At 39.8% G+C, this 17,766-nt stretch overlaps 2 protein-coding genes across 2 annotated transcripts; both read left to right on the top strand.

Moving 5' to 3' along the window:
- The first annotated feature begins 5,814 nt into the window (after positions 1-5,814).
- On the top strand, positions 5,815-6,610 carry LOC139443551 (cell division control protein 42 homolog). The gene is made up of 2 exons (XM_071224529.1): positions 5,815-6,030; positions 6,203-6,610. The coding sequence occupies exons 1-2, from the start codon at positions 5,815-5,817 to the stop codon at positions 6,608-6,610; spliced, it is 624 nt and encodes a 207-aa protein (XP_071080630.1).
- A 3,247-nt stretch (positions 6,611-9,857) lies between these two features.
- LOC139443550 (cell division control protein 42 homolog) lies at positions 9,858-10,800 on the top strand. Its single transcript, XM_071224528.1, has 2 exons — positions 9,858-10,073; positions 10,393-10,800. Exons 1-2 carry the CDS (start codon positions 9,858-9,860, stop codon positions 10,798-10,800), a joined length of 624 nt encoding a protein of 207 aa, XP_071080629.1.
- Positions 10,801-17,766: the final 6,966 nt, after the last annotated feature.

Here is a 17,766-nt window from a genome sequence, read left to right as displayed (position 1 = left end):
ATTGGTCAAAGCTTCAACAGCTAAATCAACATTAAAGACAATAAATGCATAAACTCATCCATGTGAAGTGCAGACAATGACTCAGAAACATATGATTATAGGCATCACATATTCCATTTCTCCATGTATATCTAGGAATATTATTTACATGCATTTCAACAACATTGTCGACCTGTCTATCACATCCATGTAGGGTAAGTAAGATAGCAAAAATGATCTGATTCACAGCGAGTATGTATGATTAAGTCGGAAATGTTGTCAAATAAACAAGTACATAATCAACCAAACTAGCGACACCCTCCTTAAAACAAGTATATGATCCTTCCTTATCCCCAGCAAATCGTCCATTTACAATATGGACAGAAAACGTACAACAAAAGTCTACTAGATCCTCCCGTATTCATCACACACATCATCTCTGGTACTGCGGTGCACGTCAAATACGTCCGATACATACTCCATGTCTTCTAAACATGTAATAAATCTGATGTTGTCGTCGATAATAAAATCTTTCAAATTACCACACCGTGCATTATAGTCATCAGGAAGAATAATTTAGCAGTCTGGATGTTCATATAACACAGCAGACAAGCTTTTGTCTAAGTACTCTATACCCTTATTTTCCGACTCCAAAAGTTCACATCTCTCTTCCACAATACACAACTGATCTGTAAGGCTCTCAATAGATGCATTAACATTGTCCAACTTACTGTGAAGGGCCTTGTTGGATTCCATGATGTAGTCCATTTTAGCAGTCAGTCCTTGAATGGCCTCGAAAACTGGGTCACTTTTGCTTTGTTTTGGATCAGTCAAAAGGATTTGTTTGCTGACACCACTGCAGCTCCGAAGCATACGTTGATCCTCACATGGCTTATCAATTGGTCCTGGATTTAATTCGACACCAGCACAAACAATAACATCACAAGTTCAACACCATGTTCGTCATTGCATGTTTACGAGGTATTCGGGACGCCAATGCCCTGCTACACATTTTGTTCAAAATCCACCACTGAACAGGTACAAATCACCCGATTTTCACCCGAAACTGTTCCGTACATATTCCCATTGTGCTACATTGTATATATAGTCTAGTCACTGTCCAGATTATTCAGCTATTTTAAACAACACACGGAGCTATTGCAACACCCGACTTGCTCGGTCCGCCATATTGCCACATTGATATCCCTTCCATCGCAGTTGAGGCCATACCCTGTGTTGACCAATACAGTCGTTGTTGGATGTTGTCGACTCAATATGACGCGTCGAACAGGACGTGTTGGTCGTAGAACTGCTGCTCTTAAACGGTTACGTGCTGTCTGGTCGGAGATTCTGCGAAGTCCGAAATCCGAGTATTGGATGCGGTTGAGGTGGCTGTGGTCGTCCTTTCACGTAGGTAGCGCAGTCGGATGTTGCGATCTTAGACGGGAGTGGTTACACATGGTCGTCCCGACCTTGGCCGATCACGCGTTGACCAATGCGGTTGAAACCGATCCCATAGCCCTGTAATAGTGCTGGGCGCTGTCACTGAAAACCCTGGCTACAGCCGATCGGGATTACCCTGCCTGCAAGCGGCCTATAACGATGTTTCTTTGCACTTCTGTAAATATTGGCATGTTGTTGAACTGTCACTGTTCGATTGACGCAGATGCCAGGCAATCAAAAACCCTGATCTTTAATACCGTTCATAGTGCTGCTGCACGTGCAGTACGTGCAGCTCCATGGCCCTTTTCTTAATGCACTGGATGCGTTTTTTTCCGAATCGTACGTGTTTCCCGACGAATGGTTTGCATGTCCTTGTTGTGATCATTTTGATCCGGGAAATTTGTCACTGACACTATAACACATTAAGCCTCTTCTTTTTGCACCTCTTGGTCCGCTTATTTTGCTTTTATGGCCAAACATATCCGTATTGCGTGTCATTTTTGAAGAGTATATTCTTGCAGGTCTTGGCAGTAGTAAAAATCAATCCTGGGCTGGGCAGTATAAAACCTACTTTTTACTAAAACTCAAAATCAGAACATATGTAACGACGTTACTTGAAGAATAGTTTACCCAATTCGGTCTCTTCCCAAAATACATATTCCCTATGTGATTCGGAAAATATCCAAATTCCCCTCACGAGACTAAAACCCTCACATGATTTTTCCACATCTACTATCTGTGGAATGACATTCCATTAAATGGAAGAACTTGTAGTTCAACTCAACATTTTCAGACACTTATAAGTCAAAATCAGCCCAAGGCCCCACCGCACTTCTCCTTTGGACATAGAAACATAATATTATACACACAAAGCTAAGACATAAGGTTAGTCAGTTAAATAATGATTTACGTAGACTAGGAACTTAAGACACAGCAGAATGTTTATGTGGTAGTAAATTTGAAAATGCTTTTACATTTTCTTTGAATGTGACTTGTTTAATGAAGAAAGAGCCATTTTACATAGAAACATAAGCAGCATAGCCGAAGATACACCAACTGATCTCAATTTGATATTCAATGGACATGGGGGATTTACCAGAGCAAGATAACATAGACATTTTCAATTATTAGAGAGTTATATACGTTATATTAAGAGATTTATGTAAACTATATTTTTCCCACTGTTCACTTATCTTTCCTATTCCTTTCTTTCGTTCTGTTCCGTTCATATTTAGTACAAATTGTAAACCAATTGTCTATACATTTGGGAGAAGGTGTCCTAAGTTGGATAACTTGTACCAAATCCCATTCATTTTTTGTGAATAACTTATGTTTAAATCAAAAATTTGGAAATAAGATAAAACATCGCGAAAGTGTGCGGATGACATACGTACACCCGTCTGATATCCTGCTCCACTTACACCGGATAATGACACGAGATCTCAGTCTTTGCTCAGACAAGGGACCGCCTCCGTGGTTTAGTGGTAGAGCGTCCGCCCGGAGAGCGGAAGGTCCGGGGTTCGATCCCCTGCCGCGTCTTACCAAAAGACGTTAAAAGATGGTACTTGTTGTTATCCTGTCTGGCGCTCGGCATTAAGTGGCTAAAACAAGGACTGGTCGGCTCGGAGTCAGTATACTGTGTCTGAGTTGGGTATCCATGTTAAACTGCGGCATGGTATCTCAGTGAGCTAGCACTATAAATCGGCATCAGTCCGGACTAGTACAAGCAGCCACACAAACGCATACACGTACATGCACGTCGCTATATAAGTGTAATAATCTTGGACGCGACGTTAAACGCAATTTCACCTCACCTCAGACAAGGGTACATCGACTCTCGCATCCTCACGTGTCGGGATAATTTGTTTTCTGTCGTTATCAATTATCATTCCCATAAACTATTGTTTATTGCAGTTTTTTGTGGTAACACGTAATACAAAAAAATGATTAATGATTCATTGTCAAAGACACATTGCTTCGCAAAACGTGAGCTCTTATCGCATGGCGTCTGTTAATTAGTGTTTCCTGTTACAACTGTTAATACTGACATATAATGCCAGACAAAATAGGTCATTTGATCAGAAAGATACTATCAAAAATAATTTGCTATTCCGATTTGTCTGTATCCTAGAAAACAACAACTGTTCATTTTCGAACGCTTGAAATAATGTAGTTTTAAAGTTAATCTACCAATTCAAATGCCGTTCTTCACAGGATACACTCACCATTTTGATAACACCTGGTTTCATCAGTATTTGATGGTGATTCGTAAATATAAATACATGCTTAGGATATAGTCGGAATCGTACAATGGACTCTTGTGTTAATTGAAAGCGTTTTGTCGCTTTTATATTTATGGAAATGGCATATCATAAACATGGTCATATACTTGATATGTGTTGTATGATGAGGATGAGGGTCGTTCAAAACGTGTCCAATCTTACAATCATATGCAAATCCGTCAACCTTTAAGTAATGCCTTTCAAACAACTCAAATTCGTGATATAACTTGAGTGCTCTGAGTATGCTTTCGTAAAGCAGGATTTTCTAGTCTACCATTTGATTGTCTTGTTTGTTCACAGGCTGCATTCACATGACAGGGGTACAGCTGTCCGGCGTCAGGAAACAAACACTTATTTATTTTGCAAATTGTGTGAGTGGCGGGAGCTAAATGGGTAGGGCAGGACACGTTTACCCTGTTCGCGGACCCATGGTGTCATGTCTGGTTTTCAATTATTCATTCAGGCAGTTTTCCCCGCTATTTTGGCTATAGCGACAAACGGGGTCTGATTCGGCGCATGGTCGAGACTGGTGGTTCTCAGAAGATGACTGTTTGTATTTGCATATAACCTTTGTAGCCTGGAACCACATCCTCGAAAAAGTTGATGCGATGTCTCTTTTAATGTGAGGAAGTTGACTATGTTCTTGTATGGAAGGTAGGCCAACTTCCGTTGTTTCAGTGACAGACAAAAGCACAAACTCTGAACCTTTCTTACTTTTACAGATTATTGGCGACACATAAAAGATGGCATAGAAATACATGTTTTATTGTAGAGTTATGCATTGAATGGGCTGGTGGGGTAGCCTTGTAGTATGCTGCTCCTCAATTGGTACAATGGGTACAATGTGTAAAGCCATATAAGTCTATAATGTTGCCATTATTAAGTTGCTGAACCAAATAAAGTTAGTCGGTAAAATGGGCTGTAACACATAATAGTTTCTATGTTCTATTGTAAATCTTGAGAGAATATTGTTATCAAATTGTTAGAAATAAACTTAAAATTGATAAATTAATTACGACTATCGACGAAATGTGGGATGAAAGAGGCTTAGTAAATATGCTTTGGAAATAAGAGTTTAAAACTACTCGCTGTGTGGAGCCTTAAGTACGCACTATACACATTCACATTCACAGACACAACTACAGAGACATCTAGGTCCCATAGGCCCATATGGGCTATACATGTATGTACCCGTGAAGATCCGGGTTAAAAGAGGTCTTCAGCAACCTATGGTTGTCGTAAGAAGTGACTATGCTTGTCGTAAGAGGCGACTAACGGGATCAAGTGGTCAGACTCGACTTGGTTGATGCACGTCGTCGTGTCCCAATTGCATAGATTGATGCTCATGATGTCAGTCACTGGATTGTATGGTCCATATGGAAATCTGTGACTGAAGTTTATTGTAATTTTATGCAATCATCACCTGTTGACCAGTTGAGCTTAATTCGTTCCGGCGCGCTTGTAAAATCTCTAGCCGCCGCTCTTTCTATTGCGGGAGTGGTGGGAGGGGAGTGTTTGCATGTGAGCAAAAGTATGGATACATGAGGGCTGGCTTGGATATAGTGAGACGGATATTGGGGTATGGTGGGGAATGAGTCGAAGGGTGCGGATGTATGCATGTGAGTATGGGTGCGGATACACGAGGGTTACCTTTTTTCTATTTTTATTTTTCTTCTTGATGGTGCTGAATAAATATGTCTGTATCACATAATGTCATAATGTCTCATGGTTCCGTTTTACAAGGGCGTCCATATGTGAAGGAAGGTTAGTGGTCAGATATATTAGGAATTAACAATGGCCCGTCAACAAACGTATCGCTGAGTACACAACGTGATTTAGACAATCACTAATGTTTATCTACCACTCCTCTAATAAGACTGACCTTAAAACAACAAGATTAACTGAGCGTGAAGGAGGGACAATCCACTAATTTTCTAAGGCTGTCCCGCATTTCTCTCTCTATCAACAACTCAAGACATGCCACTCAACATATGCCGTCTAGCCCGGGAGCATCTGGTTCTAGCTTCTGATTGGTAGAATCAGAGTATATAACAAGACATCACTTCGCGACAGTACAATCGATCCGAGCTTTGCAAACTAACAACTCACGATGAAGGGAGGAAATACTATGAAGAATCTCGATAAGAAATTCGTGTACTGTGCCATCATGGGAGATGGGATGGTCGGAAAGACCAGCATCTCCGAGAGCTATGCTGAGAAGTCCTTCAAGGAGAATTATGAAGCCACAGTGTTTGACAACTATGTCGTTCCACTGCAAGTTGCCGGAGAGGAGTTTGTTATCAGCATGTTCGACAACTCAGCCGAGGTATGTAGCAAGATCCATATCAGTGTACATGTAACGGGATGAGACATCACATTTAATCAATGGTTACCGATATCTACTAATTTGGATATTTTCTTGTTTTGATTAAGACTTACATTTTTTCTGCATTGTTCTACATTACAAAGTACTTATGGTTCCTTCTTTCCCTTTCCAGAAACGTTTTGAGAGTCTAAGAGCATTCTCCTATCGGGAAAGTGAAGTCCTGGTCCTCTGTTTCTCCACCTGTGACCGGGAAACGTTGGCCAGCATCAATGACGTGTGGATGCCTGAACTGAAGAGACACTCCAAACACACCAAACAGAAGAGACCGGTCATCCTCGTGGGCACCAAGATAGACCTCCGAGTCGGGACTGCAGACAGCGAGGTCTCCACGGACGAGGGTTTCCAGTTGGCCAAGGACATTGGTGCTGACTGCTATGTGGAGTGCTCCGCTCGCGACCACAAGGGTTTGAAGGAGGTCTTTCAGCATGTCGTCTTCTCCGCTCTCAAGTTCAGGAAAAAGAACACAAACATTATCAAGAAGATATTCAGACGCAAAAGTGGCTCATTTTCAAATTATTAACTGTTCGCGAGTCAACAATTATAGGTGAATTCAGTTTCCATTCAATGCAAAGTGACAAAGGGACAAATGGAAAACACATGAGCGGCAAATGACATTTTCTGTGTGGATGCCTGTGCAAACTGTGATACTGCTTGCAGCTGATATCCTCAGTGCTATAAGAAGTGTTTTACTTCTGAGCTCGTGCCTTTATCGATTTTATCTGTGATATATTTCAGCTGTGATAGCCTGAGAAGGAACTGTGATATTCGTGATAACTTATTCATGTCGAATATAATATAAAGATGCATCCCAAACAGATTTTAATCACAAAAGTGCATTGTTTTGTATGTTTTGTTATTGTCATTTGTTCTTGTTGAATTTTAATAAATATTATGAGTTTCAAATTTACTTTTGTCATCTTATGACTTTTTAGTGATGACGAATTTTAATGCACAGTGAAACCTTGTTTATTACAAATAATTTTGACCCATATATCGTTTAAGACGATCCCGTCAAAATCATTCTTTATTGAAAACATCGTCTTACATCGTCACATGTTTGTCAGGAACTACGGCAACACGATGAATGTTCGATAGTTCTCGAAGTAACAAGGTTTCGCTGTAGATTATCAACTGGAGAGTTAGTTTCACGCTGTTCCGATTAAAAAAAAACATCGCCATAATCACCAGCGATCTCTACTGAAAACAGAGTCAATTGTGGGATTCGGACTAGAAGCATGTGCTTATGCATCAATATCCAATGGTGATGACACAGGGGTTTGCGAATAAGTGAGCGTATCCTGACCTACCGGTGGCACCCGTCACATAATGGATTTCAAATACATCGTGTACTGTAGTCATGTGCCAGTTGGCCACTGTAACGACTCTGTACTGACTATATGCATTAGTTACTATATTACATTTACTGACAGATAAGTTGCAGATCTTAGTCTCACCTTATACAATATAAATACACTAGACACATAGTGAACGTCGCTAGTCCGGAAACACCGTCTTCTTGAATTACGGAGTATAATATAATATGTTTAGAATTAGTTAAAAGCGATAACACTCTTTCCATGATCATAAGAAAGCTCTGCTAAAGGACAGTGCTATTATTGGCTTAATAGTAGAAGAAAAACATATTTGATTTAGGATGGAAGGGCGAATAACAAATATATTGAATTTCAATCAGTATATCGGATTTTGGGCAGAGTGTTGGCGGTGAATGTGTAACAATGGAAGGGATATTTCTGTAATCCTCACATGGTATCGGCTTGATGTCAAGTTCATAGACAAGAATGAAACTGTCGAATTGTTTTTCGGACTCACGCATATCATTTCAATATGATGATATAAGCGACAAACTCTTTTTCATTACCATAACAAATATCTTCTTCAAGCAGAGTCCATTGTAAAATTCCGACTATATCACACGCATGTGTCTATGAATCACTATCAATAACGTATGACACCAGGTGTTCAAAATAGTGAGAGTATCCTGCCTCACAAGTTGCACCCATCACAAACACATACAAAGGCAAGTCAGGTTTACACCACAAGTATTGAAACAGATTCCTACATTCTCAAACTTGAAATACATCCTTAATTTTTAACTATTACTAAACCTTCTTTAGTGGAAAATAGTTTTGTACTCATACTGCGTGAATCGTATGTGCGTGAAGCAGCTTTTGAACGTACACCAAGCTCCATCGAAAGTTGATCTTTACAATGCTTGGTGCAAGGCTCTTTACAAATTCGTGGGGTCATAACCGGGTATTTATTAATGCACGTTTTGAAAACAGAATTTCGAGAGCCCTTAACAAGGATATATTTGTTTGTATGTTTCTTAGTTTTTCTCGTCAAAGGTTTATATAATTACTTTAAAATGAGTATCGTTATAGGCAAAATAATGTAAGAACATTATACATATAATATGTATTTTCTAAGCTTTACAGGATTATAATAGCTATTTTAATACATTTCATTTTTTTAACAACCGTTCGCAATTGTGTCGCTGTAGCCGTGATTGACTATTACACGTCTACAAATCATATATGATGTGGGTTAAAGCCCAACGGGTGATACTTGTCTTCCGACAAATTGTGAAATCCGTCACTTGAGTGTCAAAATAAAAAAAACAGTTCCGTCTATTCCAAGTTTACCTCATTGAAATATGGTTTCAACATAATGTAGGCGTTAATAACTGACAACGACGTAGTTCTTTTGTGGAAAATAATGGATCGATTAAACATTGAAGTGACGTTACAGATGTGTTTCATTGTATTGACAACAAACTAAACGCCTGCTGTCTGTGCCAAGGTCCACATTCATTGAATATTACCAAGTTGTATTTGCAATAAACTAAAGTGAGGAGCAAAAGAAACAATTCTTCTAAATTGATTTTATTATACAGTTGATTTTCAATGGAAAATATCTTACTTCAGCAGTATTATGTCCAAAGACTTAACTGCACCGGCGCTGAGGCAGCACTCAAATCATACTTTTGCATGGTACTATTTTTAAAAATATAATTTGATTTAAAACTTTTTTAAAAACAAACAAACAAAAACAATTTGCATAATATACAACTGCTGGTGTGTATTTTATACATTTTATCTATGAAAATCAACCAATTTGCTATTTGCACTAACTTATAACATTTCAAACATGGAAGGGGTCATGTGATTGCAAATTCATTTCTTACCCAGTCTTCATTGAACCAATTTATTTTTATACAAAATTACCCAGCCGCAGATTACATTTTTACAAACTTTTGCAAGAAGGAGGGCGGTTAAATAGATATAATCAAATTTAACAGTTCTTTCAATTTTCAATTATAAAAAAAATATATTCGGTATGCTGTCTTTTGCCCCGCAGTTTAACACCCGGACGCAAAACCCATGAAGTTACTCAATCCAAGCTCGGCCCGCAGACAGGAAGGTGTTTTAATGTGCAGCGTTCAGGGTCATAACCATCACTGAATAAACAACGTGATTAAGCCAATCAACAATGTTTATCCATCATTCCTTAATTAGACTAACTTTAAAACAACATCTGGACAAATCTACTAATTTTCTAAGGCTGTCCTGCATATTTTTCTGTACACACAACTCAAGACATGCCACTCAGTGTGTGCCATCCATCACGTGGCCGTCTAGCCACGAGTCATCTTGTTCTAGCTTCTGATTGGTAGAATCAGAGTATATAACAAGACATCACTTCGCGACAGTACAATCGATCCGAGCTTTGCAAACTAACAACTCACGATGAAGGGAGGAATTACTATGAAGAACCTCGATAAGAAATTCCTGTACTGTGCCATCATGGGAGATGGGATGGTCGGAAAGACCAGCATCTCCGAGAGCTATGCTGAGAAGTCCTTCAAGGATAATTATGAAGCCACAGTGTTTGACAACTATGTCGTTCCTCTGAATGTCGCTGGAGAGGAGTTTGTCATCAGCATGTTCGACAACTCAGCCGAGGTATGTAGCAAGTTAGATTTTAGCGTAACGGGATGAGACACCCGATTTACAAAATGTTTATTAATTTTTATAGATTTCCATCTATTTCCTGTTTGAATTATACTTTTTCTTAATGCAAAAATAGGCTTGTGATTAACTACCCTTTCATAGAACTGATATTTTCCTCTTTCTATATCCATAGTTAGATCTCTAACAGTTTCTATTAATCATTTTGATTGTCTATATTTTCTGCATTGTTTATGAACAATTTTAAGATTTACATTTTTTCTGCATTGTTCTACATTACAAAGTACTTATGGTTCCTTCTTTCCCTTTCCAGAAACGTTTTGAGAGTCTAAGAGCATTCTCCTATCAGGAAAGTGAAGTCCTGGTCCTCTGTTTCTCCACCTGTGACCGGGAAACGTTGGCCAGCATCAATGACGTGTGGATGCCTGAACTGAAGAGACACTCCAAACACACCAAACAGAAGAGACCGGTCATCCTCGTGGGCACCAAGATAGACCTCCGAGTCGGGAATGAAGACAGCGAGGTCTCCACGGACGAGGGTTTCCAGTTGGCCAAGGACATTGGTGCTGACTGCTATGTGGAGTGCTCCGCTCGCGACCACAAGGGTTTGAAGGAGGTCTTTCAGCATGTCGTCTTCTCCGCTCTCAAGTTCAGGAAAAAGAACACAAACATTATCAAGAAGATTTTCAGACGCAGAAGTGGCTCATTTTCAAATTATTAACTGTTCATGAGTCAACACTAGATGAATTCAATTTCCATTCAATGCAAAGTGACAAAGGGACAAAATTGAAATTGCATGAATTGCAATTCCCCAAACTGTGATACTGCTTGCAGCTGTTACCCTTAGTGCTATAAGAAGTGTTTAACTTCCGAGCTCGTGCCTTTATAAATTTTATCTATGATTTATTTCAGCTGAGATAAACCGAGAAATGACTTTGGTTTACCTCATGTATCCCTATGCATCGAATGTATGCTTCGATCTGTCTTTACGGAACATACTTCTGTGGCAAAAGTTCCTTATTTGTTATGTGTTTTCTATTGTGATTTTGTTCTTGTTGAGGTTTGAATAAATATGGTGACTGTCATTTTAACGTTTGTCATGAGTTTTTGGCTTGTACAATATGTTCCCGTGTTTCTGTAGGAGAACAACTGATTTGCCTTTACAGGTGTTTGTGACGTGTGCTGCCGGTGGGGCAATATATGCCCACCTTTTCGCGAACATCTGGTATCATCACTATTTGATAGTGATTCATAAACACATGCATCAACACATACGAGGGTTGATTAAGTTCTGGGACACACATAGAACTAGACCAAGAACTTGGAGAAAAATGGCGTAAAACAAAACAACACCGATGAAGATTTGAGTGCAACATTTGGGAAGGATGCCCTCTTCTTATGTCAGCGTAACGAGGCAAGCAGCAGAGTTTAAGCGTTGCAAGGGATCCTTGAAGATGACCCCAACACATGACGACCATATATGAATATAGCATTTATCCATTCTATAATTCACATAGGTATTGTGAGGTTGTTCCCGGTATTGGAGAGCTAACATTTATATATGGGATGACTATGACTCCGAATTCTACATAGGTACTTAGAAACTAGTAAATGATAAGGGCATGACATTTGTATGGATAACGCCTCTTTTACCGTCTCTAAAGTCGTTAGACAAAGGTGGTCGATAGCATTAACAACCATCCACGTTGTCAGGGTGCAATGACACGCAATCAGCCCGGTCACACATAGTAACATCCTGATTCTCATTAGTCGGCTAAGGCGCCACAATTCGCTGTGCAGAGTTACATCCCCTGGGTGCACCAGAAACCTATGATCGTGAGTTTGAATCCCAGATTCGCCCTGATGATGTTTTCTAGGTTTGTCAGCACCATATGTCCGGGCTTTCCTCCCACAGGAGGATATACTGGAAATAATGTAATAAAGCGGCGTTAAACCAACTCCCTCACTTCAGCTCATCATAATGTCTAATATGTTTAGATACTTAGAATCTCATACTTATTGATGCTGCTTATTGTAACTAGTTATAGCAGAGCAGATTGTATCAGTGAGCAGACGACACGGAATATACGATGGGGTGTGTGTGTGTGTCGGGGGGTGGGGGGCAGCAATGTACTACATTAACAAGTTTACTTTGTTATACGGGAGAGGTTAATTTTATAGCACGTATGTCGACATGTTTGTTTCTTTGAAATTTCAAGCCACACGGTTACCAAAACAAAATTTGCAAATCATGTGCGTGAAATGTTGATGATAAACTTTTCCACCAATAAGAGATACTTCAAAATTGTCTTGCTTTTCTGTTTGTTTGTTTGTTTGTTTGTTGTTTGACGGCGGTCTGTAAATAATCGAGTCTGGACCAGACAATCCAGTGATTAATATCATGAGCATCGATCCACGCAATTGGGTTACGATGACATGCATCAACCAAGTTAGCGAGCCTGACCACCCGATTCCGTTTGATTCCGTTTGTCACCTCTTACGACAAGCATAGTCGCCCTTTACGGCACGAATGAGTTGCTGAAGACCTATTCTACCCTGGATCTTTAAGGAAAATATAGGGGAAATATATATCCGGTATATATTAACCGGTCTATATTTTTGTCAGAATAAATTATTGCGCATTGAGCGATTATCTCCTTTAGCTATAGGCGTTGTATATACCTTTATCACGCACTGACCTGCAATGCTGTACATCGTATCTTATCCAAGCTGTATCACTGAGAGTGAGTGATTACCCGAACAGCTCTATTGCACACTACCATTGCAATGTATCGTATGTTATTCAGGCAGCCATCGAGAAAGGTTCCAGGAATTCAGGTCAAGCCTGTCACGCGCTCTCAATCTTTCGACTTGCACACTGCTATTGCAACATTTTATTCAACACGATTAAATACCGGGCTTCTATAAAGTATGTTCAATAAATAACATATGTAAAACAGCGGGTTTGATTTCAGAAATTTGTAATGAATTGTCTTCATAATCACATGTATGGCGCTTGCTGTGCACAGTATTGTTTCAAATAGTCCACTGTATGTAATGTATGATTCATACAGTTTCATGTGGCAGTTTACGGTTCTGCATGGGTTTTTTTGTCTTGACAGGGTTTTTTTAATTTCCGGCAGAGATTATACACCCGTATATGTTCTTTGCTTCTGGATACATAGGAAATCAACAGGTTGGTCTGTAGTTGGCAATTATTTTCCAAAAAGATAATACGGTTGCATGATATCTTAACGATGTTTGGGTTGAACAAAGTAACATTCTTCTAAACATACTTCAAATCTGAACCGGAAGCAATCATAACACAAACCCAGTTAACCAAACGAAACCGTACTCAAGAGTGAGTGAGTGAGTTGGGTTTAACGCCGTTTTGAATAGCATTCCGTGTTAGCAGCTTGATGTGGGAGGAAAGCCCGAAGTAATGCAGGTCTTAGACGTTCACCACTTTGGTGAAACCAACGAGCACGGGTTTTTTGCTGACAACAAAACCGAGATTCAAACACACTGTCATAGGTTTCTGGCGTGCCCAAGAGACACAACTCTGCATAGCGAATTGCGGCACCTTAGACGACTGGGCCAACCGTACCCCCGTACACAACTGTAAGAAACTATAATCCAACAAAGATGTTTTAGATGAGATATGTATTGCGGAACATTCCATGAAGAAACAGTGGCAATATTACACGATCACAAACGACAAAATACATGCACAATAAACGAAAATTAAAAAACACAGGAACTTTCAACATACAAAGGAGGTACATTATAACAATTTTTTTCAAGACAAGTGTATTATAATGATACTGAAACAATATGAGAATAGAGCAAAACTATGGTAATGTTGTACATAAAGGAATTTGTTTGTAATTATTGATATGATAAGAGATCTTGGAAGTTGTTTCTGGATAACTGTTGGTAAACTTATTAAGAACTGTTCCGATTAACAGAGTCTACCAATTTCTTTTACCATGATTGAGGATTATTTGTGATTCTCTTTCTCGGTTGTATAACGTAAGACAGGGCGTGATGTTGTTCATCTTCTGAGACATCACGTTTCATAGAGACGTTGTTCCAATGGGATTGGTGTTTTTGTATATCTATCAATTTTCAATTTTTAGTTTGTGATAACTTAAACGAAGTTTCGAGAAAAGTGACCTATGACCTTTGTTTTTACAATATGTAAGATAAATATTTATTATGTCACAGGGTAAGTGATGTGTCAGTCGGACAGTGGTCAATATAGTTCCAATTGAAATCTGTTTCTAATACAGTGGCGAAGCAATATATACGCAAAACAACAATCGTTTTTACATGCCTCTCGCGGCAATCCATCGGTCTGTCCGCTAGAGTAACTGCCCTTTGTCAAAGGAAAGGTACTCTAGCCCTAACTTCTTTGATTAGTTGGAGTACTAAGAAAGGATACGAATTTATGGATGAACAACTTCTATTTTACAATTAAGAGCGACGTTTCGGTGTAGGCTCTGACACCGATATCAAGCAAGTGATATACATAGTGTGGTTGACAAGTATATATACAAGTAGGAGGTAATGTTTATACAGTAGAGTAGATATTGTTATACTGGAGTAGAGAAGAGAAGCTTGTTATGTATACACAAGGGTAGTGTTTATAAGTCAACCACACTATATATACCTCCCCAACCCCATCGGCGTCTATTCCAAATCTGAAAATTCCCAAATTCTATATAAGCAACCTCTAAAGCCCCCTCTTGGGTTGCGCACACCAATTTCGCCCCTTTCGGAAACCATTAAATGGCCTGACCGGGCCCGTGTGCGAAATACGCATCAGTCGGAAAGCGCACGTTAAATCTCCAAAGTAAGTAAGTAAGTAAGTACTATGTATATCACTTGCTTGATACTGGTCGTCGGAGTACAACTGAGTACAATTTGTATTGCCTGTGCAGTGTGTGTCATCTTCTCGCTTAATTCACCTGTTATCGCCTTACTGAAAACTGTTTCCAAAATTTCACGCACAATGAATCTGACTCACATATTTCTAACAGTTTGTATTGTCTTCCCTCTCAAGTGTTACATGTCTGACACATAAAACCATATGTCATCGTCTGAAATTAACGTCACCTATTTCTGATGATCCCCGGGACTTGATATTTTAAGGTTATACTGTACATGACACATACATCACGAACACGGTGCATTCACCAGGTGACTGTGTACGGTATTACTCATGAACGGGTAAACAGTTTCAATCAGATTTCAATACAGACATCTTGGTAAAACATAGTAATATCTGGCTAACTCGAACCTATATACTTGTATTCTACTATTTCTTATGTACCATTCGGAAACACACGACGGTAATAATCTCTGTATCATAATATGTTATTCTTACTATATTCTTACGATGTCTTCGATATATGGAGATAAAACATAGTTTTGCTTGGTGGCCATATTTGCATATCGGATCGTGGGACGAAGTGTATCGGATTGATGTATTCCATTGATTACACTCATTTCTCTTTTAAAATATCTAACATTATACATGACAAAAACATAATACGTGTAATGTGGAAATGTTGATATTGTGCAAATATAACCTTTTGAAACGGACATCCAATTATGCGGCCACGACTAGAACGAGTGCGTCTGGTCAGACGAACCCCAGGCGATGATGCCTCGTCGTTATACATGTCAGCATTGCCTGGGTGTGAGTCGGTCAGTGGATGAGCGGGTGAGTGACTGCAGTAAAATTTCCGCTAGCCCGTTGTGCAGAGTTGCGTCCCTCGGACGCGTCAGGATCCAGTTCGCCCTGATTATGTTTCAAGGTTTCATCAAAAGGGGTAAACCTCTCAGACCTGCATCACTTTGGGATTAACTCCCACATGAAGCTGACAGGCCGTGATATAACAGAAATACTGTTAAAGGCTCTCTTCATATATACACATGGAGACGCAAACAACATCACTTACGGAAGAGTGTTATAAAGTCAAAGTCCCCTTCATTAGCGACAGTAAATACTAGGGGTGTCGAAATATTGATATATTGCTATTAGTAAGCACTTAAAGTCAATAAATCGATTGTTAAATGAGTTTCTGATCAATAGTATCGATTTCAGTTAGAAATATCGATAGTTTCGATTGTATTTACCATATCATACGATTGAGTCACGCTCACAGCAGAAAAACTAAATTCTTAAATTATTAGGGTAAAGAAAAAACAGAATAGTAATACCTCAACTTTACTTTGTATTTGTTGTGTTGGTTATCACATTCAAAGGAAACTTCAGTTCCAAGGTTTAATTCAACTAAAAAATCTAAAACGATACACTGAAAACTATCTAAATTTATCGCAACAGTGGCTTTCAATATCAATAGTTATCGCAATAGTGATTTCCAGACCAATAGTCACCCCTAGTAAATATACTCACACGCAAAAGAAACGCAAGTGTTTTTAAGCAAATAGGTAAAAAACACGGAACCATAAATTGATACGAGTTTTAGCATGTTGTGAAGCCTGATGGTGTTATCAGTATTTTTGTTTGCATTTTAGAAGCCCCGAGTAAAAACGCAACATAAAAAACGAATCGCCAAAACGCACCATTTCAATGAATATGTCACAAACACGGAACCATAAATTGATACGAGTTTTAGCATGTTGTGAAGCCTGATGGTGTTATCAATATTTTTGGTTGCATTTTAGAAGCCCCGAGTAAAAACGCAACATAAAAAACGAATCGCCAAAACGCACCATTTCAATGACTATGTGGGTATCATGCACCCATTTCTGTCACGAACTGTAGTGGGTATAAAACTGTGGCCGATTCTTGGACCTACCATTCATTCGTCAACAATGCCACGCCTAACTCAAATTCAGAGAAACCAGGCTATCGGACGTTTGGAAACTGGAGAGTCTGTCCAAGATGTCGCCCGTCATTTCAACGTTAACATAACCACAATTTACCGTCTCCTGCATCGATAGAATGCTACACAGACCACAGATGACCTTCCTCGAAGCGGTCGTCCTAGGGTCACCACACCTCGACAAGATCGGCTGATTACCCGTCAACACCAGCGACATCCGTTCCTAACTGGAAGTGAAAGTGCTCGACAGACCATAGGAACACATAATCGACACATTGGCAGGGACACTGTGATCCGACGTCTCCGTTCCAACAACCTCAGATGTCGCCGACCAGCACGTCGTCCTGTTCTTCAACCACGGCATCGACAAGCACGACTTCAGTGGGCACAGGGTCATCACAATTGGCGTCATCGTGAGTGGAGGCGTGTCATCTTCTCTGATGAAAGTCGCTCTTGTGTCTCCCATGCTGACGGAAGAGTCAGAATTTGGCGGCGTCGAGGTGATCGTTTCACTGACAAAAACGTTGTGGAAAGGGATCCATGGGGTGGACCTAGCGTCATGATATGGGCAGGGATTGGACTTAATGCGAGACTTGGACCCATGTGCTCTCTAATGTTGGTCAAGGTCGGGGACATGGCGTCACTGCTAAGCGGTATATCGACCAAGTGATCATACCCCAACGTTGTTCCATTTATTGTACAACATCAACAACACATTTTCCAACAGGACAACGCTCGTTCCCATGTTGCCAGAACTACCATGGCCTTTCTGCAACAACACAACATCCGTGTTCTACCGTGGCCAGCCCTCGGCCCTGATCTGAACCCCA

This window comes from Haliotis cracherodii, unplaced genomic scaffold (assembly GCF_022045235.1).
Source record: "Haliotis cracherodii isolate W230 unplaced genomic scaffold, xgHalCrac1.p SCAF_5, whole genome shotgun sequence".
In the NCBI taxonomy this organism is placed as follows: domain Eukaryota; kingdom Metazoa; phylum Mollusca; class Gastropoda; order Lepetellida; family Haliotidae; genus Haliotis; species Haliotis cracherodii.
Note: the sequence above shows the minus strand (reverse complement) of the source record. Positions and strands in the feature narration are given on the sequence as shown.